The 9,363-nt window shown below is 34.9% G+C and overlaps 1 protein-coding gene across 1 annotated transcript in view; it reads left to right on the top strand.

The window, feature by feature from the left end:
* The window catches only part of LOC107688950 (tensin-1-like), a 257,974-nt gene that overhangs the window by 195,523 nt on the left and 53,088 nt on the right, over nucleotides 1–9,363 (top strand). The window contains exons 15-17 of the mRNA XM_016486798.1: nucleotides 2,943–3,072; nucleotides 3,210–3,275; nucleotides 3,391–3,507. Coding sequence (XP_016342284.1) covers nucleotides 2,943–3,072; nucleotides 3,210–3,275; nucleotides 3,391–3,507 — 313 coding nt within the window. The remainder of the gene's footprint in view (nucleotides 1–2,942; nucleotides 3,073–3,209; nucleotides 3,276–3,390; nucleotides 3,508–9,363) is intronic.

The following is a 9,363-nucleotide window of genomic DNA, read 5'->3' as shown; positions in this document are numbered from 1 at the left end:
TTGTTCTGTGAAAGAAACAATGATACCTGGTTGAAAATAACTCGTTCAAGAGTTTTCGCTATGAACGGAAGGAGAGAGACATGTCTGTAGCTATCTGTAAGTGAAGTGTTTAATGTAGGTTTTTTGAGCAGTGGGGTTACCCGAGCCTGTTTGAATGCAGTGGGGAAGGTGCCTGTGAGGAGAGATGTGTTGATGATATGTGTGAGTGGTGGTAAAAGTGTAGGAGAGATTGCTTGGAGGAGGTGTGAGGGGATTGGGTCTAGAGGGCATGTTGTAGGATGGCTGGAGAGCAGAAGTTTTGATACTTCTGCCTCAGTGAGGGGACAGAAGGAGAATATGGGAGTTTTAGTAGTGGGTGTGGTTGATTTGAAGTCCTGTGTGTGGGGTGCTGAGAATTGACTACTGATTGTTCTGGTTTTGTCTGTGAAGAATGTGGCAAAATCATCAGCTGTTATAGAAGTGGTGGGAGGTGGTGGAGGGGACAGAGGAGAGAATTGAAAGTTTTGAAGAGATTACGTGTGTCTGGAGCGCTGTTGATCTTGTTGTGGAAGTATGAAGATTTGGCAGTATGGACTTCAGCAGAGAAAGATGAAAGCAAAGACTGATACATACTCAGGGACATATCGACCCGTAATTTCATTTCATTTCCAGTAACGGACAGTAGAAAGTTCAGCAATTAATGGTATGCAGTTTATGACAGAATATAGTCCCGCTACTTATTTTTTCCTCACGTGTCTCGCCTTTGGTAGCAACGATTCAAAAAGGAAACATTTCAAGTGACATGGGAAAAAGACACAGAAAACTTCAGTGAACATCAGAAAAGCAGCGTGCACATTTCTGGTTAAAAATGAAAGGCCATCAACTGACAAACAGGAAGCATCACCATTCAAGTCAACAGAAAGAGTCAAATCAAGTCCACAGTTTACTAATAATGTTAATTTGTTACAGTAATGAGAATCATCATTAATGTGAATAATAGAAATCCCCACAAAAAATTCAAAAGTAAAACAATTTGGAAAATTGCTTAATTGTGCTTAATTGTTGTGAAATTATTGTCACATTGCAAACAAATCCTACTGATCCTAAAATTGTCTTACATAAAATGTAATTACTTATTGTTTTTCTTTGATTTTGAGGTTAGCTATGATCTGTTCTGAGTTGAATTAAGACCACAGAAACTGAAGGAAAGCAGCTTGGCACAAGTTCTTCCTCCATTTATAGGCATTTCTCAGAGCAACACCAATAATAAAGCAGGCTGTCTAGAGGGACATCCATCAGACGTTCATTCCTGATGAGAGCCACTTTTCTCTGCATGGATTTATTTGCATTTTACCTCAGAAAGCTTTTTGGAAGAGAAAGCCAAAAAGAGCAGAGTGCTTTATCATCTGCCATAATGCTGTGCTTGTAGAGTGGCTCTTTCTCTGATGGGCTTGATTTCAGAAGTCCTTAGTAAGCAAAATCAATCAGAGCTGATCTATAGAGGATTCTAACCCGAATACAAACCACAACATTGCATTGCACTTCGGCCAAAGCATATTGTAGATCAATATACGGTTAGCACTAAAAAAGCAAAATTAACATGAATTTCTCAATATGTGGTACTCTATGCATCCCCTTTGTTTAATCTCCATCATTATTTTATTGATTTTTTTTTATAGTCTTAGATAAATGCTTGGTTTTTATAAGCTTCATTTTGTTAATTGTAACTCGCTGAGATACGTTTTTCCGAGGCGGACCCCCCATGTGTGCGGCTGAGCCTCTGCTGCATTTTGGGAAAACCGCAGGACGCTCTGCCAGTCCCCATCTTGCTCAATTCAGTCATGTTTGTTTTGTTTCACTCTCTGAACTGAAAAGCTGTAAATTTTATGTCCATCTGCCCCAAGTTAAGTAGGTTAATTATAGTTATTTTGGGCAAAAGAAAGAGGGCTACAGTTTCCTCAGTGGCCAGTGAGGACATTTTTATGTCCTTGTCTGGGTTTTGGAGAGGTTCTGTTGTTTTACATACTTTCACTATACTGACATCTCTGGCTCTGCTGCACCATGGGAAGACGAGGCGACCAGCATCCAAAACCACTCAAACAATCTGTTCCAAGCCCATGAATAGAACTTCCTGTGCTGAATGTGCGTGTGTTGATGCGAGATTACATTTGAAGGATTTGCCATGCTCTTAAAGGAATGTTCTGGGTTCAATACAAGTTAAGATCTACTGACAGAAAGTCATTTCAACTCATCCCTCAGCTGAAAACAAAGAAGCAGAAATCGTGGTTACAAGTTTAAGTGAAGCAATCTCCACTCACAGGAATTACACTGGCAATGCAAACCAGAAATTCATCCTTTTAGAAAAGTAGTAAACAGTATTATTCACGCTTCAGACAACTTATAAATAACAAAAAAATCACTTGCACATTTCTGTTCGTAAATCTTTGAAAGTGTTGCTACATTTGTACGAAAGTTAGTGTATTTATTTATTTATTATTTATAAATAACAAAACATTAAAAAAATATTTATGAAATCCTCCAAAATGATGGTGTTTCTGTTTGTTTATTTATTTATTTATAACCATTATTTGTTAATAATAATAAATTATTTGATTATTGTTGTTTTTATTATTTAATTGTTTAATAAATATGTATATATGTATTTGATTGATTTATAACTATTATTTGTTAATAATAATAATTATTTATTTATTTGCAAATGTCAAAATTATTTTTTAGTGGTAATCAACATTATTATTAATCAAACTTAACTTGTGTTTAACCTGAACATTTATGGTTGTTTATAACTGTAATGCTTCAAGTGTCTACTTTGTATGACCTTATTCTGCCTGGCTGAAAACCAGCATATTTTCGGTTCGTAATAGTGCATGATTTCTTTTACCATTTCAGGTCTGTGTGTGTTTCACCTGTTGCTGTAATGTGGTTTCTCATGTCCTCCACAGCTCAAGTGTTATCACAAACGCTTCCGCAGCCCGTCCCGTGATGTCATCTTCAGAGTGCAGTTTCACACCTGTGCTGTTCATGATCTGGGCATCATCTTCGGCAAAGATGAGCTTGATGAAACATTTAAAGGTATGCTGGATTTGCCTTGTATAGTCATACTTTTGGCTATGCTGTGACATCTCAGACTATGTTTGGTTGGTTTCATGTTTTGAATTAAATCAGCTGTATTGGTGACACTGGCTTGATCAGTCCATTTCTTTTTTCAGATGACAGATTTCCTGAATATGGAAAAGTGGAATTTGTCTTTTCTTTCGGCCCAGAAAAAATCCAAGGTAAGAACTCTATTTATCGTCATTCATGTTCAGCTTTTAAATAAATCACAGAAATATTGGGAAATAGGACGTAAACTGAGCCTAGCAGCTTCTGAGTCTGGATGCTCTGTCATAGGAACGGACCACCTTGAGAACGGGCCCAGTGTTTCTGTGGACTACAATACCCAAGATCCTCTGATTCGCTGGGATTCTTACGAGAACTTCAACCAGCGCTGTGAAGATTCAGTGGAGGGTGAGTGAAGCTGTAGTCTCATTATCAACAAATGACTGGAAATTATTAGACTTTCCCAAAAGTTTTAAAACAGTTCTATTTTCGCTTCAGACAACTACAAAAATACTAGTTTCACATTTCTGCTTGTAAATCCTCTACATTTTATTTTATTTTATTTGTTTCAATTGTAAGTTACTTGAAACAGTATATATGTATGTATGTAGGTATGTATTTATTTATTTATTTAAATTCAGATATTTTACATAGATACATAAATTATTTATTTGAATATTTATTTATTTATTACAAATGAATAAATTATTATAAATGATTTATTTGCAGTATTTATTCATTTATTTATTAGAAATCATTTTTACTATTTATTTACACAAGTCTTTTTTTAATCAGCATTACTTGGATGCTTCCTTAAAGGGGTCCTATTATGCTTTTTCACTTTTTCAACTTTAGTTAGTCTGTAATGTTGCTGTTTGAGCATAAAAAAGATCTGCAAAGTTACAAAGCTCAAAGTCCACTTCAAAAGGAGATATTTTATTTAACAGAAATCACTTTTCAAAAACTACAATGAACGACTCGTTTGGACTACAATGCATGTTTTCCGGGATTTGTGATGTCACAAATATCGACGAATGGGACGAGACCTGGTTGAGCTGCACTAGAGAAGGCAATGAGTGTTATCACTGTGTCGGAGACACGCTAGCTTTCCCAAGACAGATGAACTTAGAGCGGTTACAATCATCCGGGTTTAAATCGCGCTCAAATTGATTTGATTTTGGTTTTTTGAACAACCTAGTATGAGAGCCTGTTCTAGTACACCCCCAAAACTAAATCAAGACTTTGTAAAAGAGCATAATAGGACCCCCTTAATAAACATCTGCCTGTATAGTCTGTAGACATCAAGGCAGCTCACTAGCTTCGATTATTCCTTTATTAACTAATGATGGCCACTCAGAGTTCACATACTGTAGAGTTTGTGTTCGGGTCATCCGTCGGTCCGACATCAAATCATCAGCATTCATTGGAATTTTGTGACAGAGCTGTCTGTGTACACGTCTCTGATAATCCATGCGTGCGACAGAGACTGATTTAATCAGGTGAGTTTGTAGTGCTGATCACAGAGGTCGAGTCAAGTTCTCACACACACACACACACACACACACCGCCGTGTCACTGGAATTGTCCTCACAACCTTGTGGTGTAAGCTGCGAGCCTCCTTATTTTAAGTTGTGGTGTGCTTCTGGTCCTCAGACATGTGATTTGTTGTCCTTTTTTGAGACATCCTCATTTGGTGGGTCAGCTCTCTGGAGAGAGAAAGTCAGAGCGAGGAATGCAAGGAGGATATGTATGCAATTCTGTCGAGGTTTGGAAGTACAGTATATGTTTTAGTTTATATAACTTTTTAACTTTTTTGTGCAAGATTCAGTCGCTCGGAGAATATACTAGCCATTTGTAATGTCTGAAGAAATTGCACTCAGTACTGCAGTTTTATTCACTGATTCGTATAAAAGTTATACAAATTTGAAAAAAATTGGTGCTCACTTATTATTAATGGTTCTTATTATTATCAATCTTGGAAACAGTTTTTGCTATTTAACATTTGTGTGGAGACAAGCAAAACAAAACAAGCCTCTCTATAATTTTTTTAAATGAAATATAATTGCACTTACTGTCACTTTAATCAATTTAATGTGTCCTTCCTTGCTGAATAAAAGTATTTTTTCTTTCCCCAAACCTTTGAACGGTAGTGTATCATGGTTTCCACAAAAATATTAAGCAGCACAACGTATATATAAATATTGTTATAGAATGTAAATACTGTTTTTTTTTTTACTTTTTTTTTAAAAGAAATTAATACTTGAGCAAAAGTAAAGACATTTAAAATGTAACAAAATACTTCTATTTCAAATAAATACTGTTCTCATTCATCAAAGTATCCTGAAAAAAAATGCTTCCTGAGCAGCAAATCAGCATATTAGAATGATTTCTGAAGGATCATGTGACACTGAAGACTGGAATAATGGTGCTGAAAATTCACAGGGAGAAATTACATTTAAAATATATTTAATTAGAAAACAGTTATTTTTAATTGTAATAATATTTCACAATATTACTGTTTTCACTGTATTTTTGATCAAATGACATCAAAAACATGAAAAAATGATTAATTATTATTAAATTAATAATTATTAAATTATTAAAAATGGTATATTAACTTCACATACATTTCAGCTGAAAATCTGATCATGTATTAGTATTATTATTTATTTAAGAAATCATGCTCAGTGCTGCAGTGGTTACATGTAGTATGCTTGGAGAGCAGTATAATCTGTTTACCAGCATCCATAAATCAGACCACAAATGGCGAGATTCAGATTTTGTCATTGTTTTGTGTGTGTGGTATGCATCAGAAAGGACTGTGGGCAGTCTGGAGGTGGTCTGCAGGCTGGTACGATCCCAATACTGAATAGAAAACATCCCACAGAGCTCAGTTTCCCTGTGGGCATTTGACCACAGTCACTCCACACCATCCTGCGTCACAAGACTCCATTTCCCTCGTCTGTTTCCAGTGGCATTTGGTGAAATATTCCAGGCATTGGCTGAGAATTGTGCAATTCATGCTGTGAGAAGACAGTCAGACCAATCCTGTCCAGTCACAATGTCCAAAACGGCTACGACCATAAATTATTTTGTCTTAGAAAACACCCATGCGGCGTGTTTATGTTATCTGTTCGACAAGAGTATGTTTTGATTACTGCAATCCAAAAAATACTTTTAAAACAGTCGAGAGCGTATCGTTGTGTTATTTTTTTAATATCCCTGTTGTCTAATTTTAGGAGCTCCAATCAGTTTAGCACACATTTAAATTCTACTCTGTTCTCCATTGAAGCCATTTGAGATGACATGCTATAAAGACTGCCACCCTCTGCCTTAAATAGGGCAGGCAGAAATAGGAGGCTCTTGGCTGCCACCTTTAAGAGGGGTGTAAACTAATCCAAATCTCTGGTCAAGAGGCGAGACCCCAAAGCCCCTCTAACTGCCCCTGGCATCACCTGGCAGCATGTTATACCCACTTTATGAGATGCCTACATATATATAGCATTCAAAGGTGTGGGGTCAGTAAGATTTTTTTATGTTTTTGAAAGAAGTCTTTTATGCTCACAGAGGCTGCATTTATTTGATTAAAAATACGGTAAAAACAGTAATATTGTGAAATATTATTAGAGTTTAAAATAACTGTTTTCTATTTGAATATGTTTTAAAGTGTAATTTATTCCTGTGATGCAAAGCTGAATTTTCAGCAGCATGACTCCAGTCTTCAGTGTCACATGATCTTTCAGAAATCATTCTAATATGCTGATTTGCCGCTCAGGAAGCATTTTTTTTCAGGATACTTTGATGAATGAGAACAGTATTTATTTGAAATAGAAGTATTTTGTTACATTTTAAATGTCTTTACTTTTGCTCAAGTATTAATTTCTTTTAAAAAAAAAGTAAAAAAAAAAAACAGTATTTACATTCTATAACAATATTTATATATACAGTTGCCATGATATGAATTACGTCACATCCTGATATAAAGTTTTGATCATACGGCCCACCTCTGCACACTGAGCAGAGTCTGTCTTTAGTCAATAGGACTGCTGAATGGAAAGGGCACATTTGCAAATCACATAGTCAAACATCTCCATTGAGAGACTATTGTCAGAGGACCGACTCCAGAGACATGATAAGCAGCCAGACATTATGCCTTTGTGCTGGAGCTCATGTGTCCCGTCTGCTGAGACAGAAGGACCGGCTGACATTGTCGGAGGAGAAAATGACTGATAAACCAAGAACAGTGAACTTACATAATCATTAATGCCATCATTGCTTCATTGACTCTTTGCTTGATTATAGGCAGCTAAAGTATTTTAAAAACTAGACAGTGGAAATTGTATTAAAATTGTCATTATTTTCTTTCTATATCTCTAATTTTTTCTCTTCTTGTGTCTTCTTGCATGATATTCATGCTGCTTGTTTCAGTACATTGAAAGAAGAGGTTATCAATTAGCTTTAATAAACAAATGAACGAACGTTCATTCATATGACAAGACATTCAATGTGAATAGACTAAAATAATAGATATCACCATACTTTCCCATTTGATTAATCACAGTAAATTAAGACAAATATTTTGTATTACAAGTTTTCTCAAATTGAATGTTTAAATATGCAAATTATGCAGTGTCTAATTAAATATGTGCTAATTTGCATACATTTGCATCCATTTGCAAACATTGGATAAAACCTGGTTCAAAATTCTTGTTTCATTTTGTTGACATATTAGAGTAAAAGTATTTTACAGCGGGTATTTTGGATATTTCTTTTTATCACTTAGAAATCAGAAAATATTATAAACAAAATAACAATGTTTTTAGGAATTAAATGTTAATAAATAAGTATATTATTAATGTATAAATACATAATAAATAAATCAGGCAAATGATATATGAACAAATAAAATAAAATGAAGAATAAAGATTGTAATAAAACTGTAAAGTTTGGTCTTTAAATGCATATTTCTTTAAATATATGTATTGGAATTCCCATGTACAGATGCAAAAAAAAAAATAAAATAATAATAATAATAATAATTTTGTATATTGGATGCTTTCTTTCTATATGGAAGCAAAAAAGCCCAAATCTCAAAACTGACCAGTGCATGAAAATTGTAATGTCTTGCTTAAGTTCCAAAAGTTACACTTGTGTGACTCATGCACTAGTCCAAGTTTTCTAAAGTCATAGCTTTACAAAGATAGTAATAGCTTTGTGTGAGGAACAGACTGAAATGTAAAATGTTATTCGCATGAGATGCTCTAGAAACGATGTTTGGGATTGCTGATGTCAAACGTGTCGTGTCTTGAAGCATCCTGCCTGAGTGCACACAAGTGCAAATGATCCATTTAATTTTCTCACACAATGCTATTTCATGACTTCAGAAGATTTTGAATTTTGGAGGTTGATAATATATTATAAACCATCATCCATGTTTGTAGTATGGACAAGAGCAGCTTGAAAATCCTTCTTTCTGCTTTTTTGTTTTCTACTGAAGAAAGAAAGTCAAAGAGTTTTTAGAACAATACAAATAATGTTGAAAGAATATTAACTTTTGGCTGGACTACATTGATGTATCTTATATATTTTGAAGAATCAAAGCCATGTTTGTTCCCTACAGTACCAGAGAAGTAAACCACTATCTTAAAATTCACTGGACCGATTCTTTAGACCGAGAGCCATAATTAGAGTAGCCCACAAATGAGAGGGCAGCATTTTAAGATAATAATGCTTTACCTCTTCTTGGATGTTAATGGCTCAGTAATTGATGTCTTATCTGCTTCGTGTCTTGACCACAGATAGCACTTCGCTGTTTAACAGGAGCTGCTGGCAAGGTTAGAGCAAAACAAGGCCAATCTTTGCTGGTCCACTGATATTTGTACACCTCAGAAACCACAGATACTACACTTCCCTGCCTCAACACTGGGCTGGAAGCCATCAAAATAGCTTTCCATGTCTTGCTTTCAAAGCCAAGTTTGCTGTCATGAACATTTAGAATAATACGCATTGTTTGGTTTATCTTCTGTAAGTCCATACAAATTTAATTTTGATAATGTGATGTTTCTGAGTGAAATGGAAAGTTTGAAAGGGATTGCAAAAAGTGAGCAATGATATTTTTGGAATATTATTTTATCTTCTCACATACCAGAATTTTATTTTTGGCAGGTCAATATTAATTGAGTTTTTGTTAAAGTTTTTGAGTAAAGTTGGTAAAGTTTTTGATAAAACGTTTATATATATATACATACATACATACAAACTATA

Source organism: Sinocyclocheilus anshuiensis, unplaced genomic scaffold (assembly GCF_001515605.1).
Source record: "Sinocyclocheilus anshuiensis isolate Anshui unplaced genomic scaffold, SAMN03320099.WGS_v1.1 scaffold777, whole genome shotgun sequence".
NCBI classification, from domain to species: Eukaryota; Metazoa; Chordata; class Actinopteri; order Cypriniformes; family Cyprinidae; genus Sinocyclocheilus; species Sinocyclocheilus anshuiensis.
Note: the sequence above shows the minus strand (reverse complement) of the source record. Positions and strands in the feature narration are given on the sequence as shown.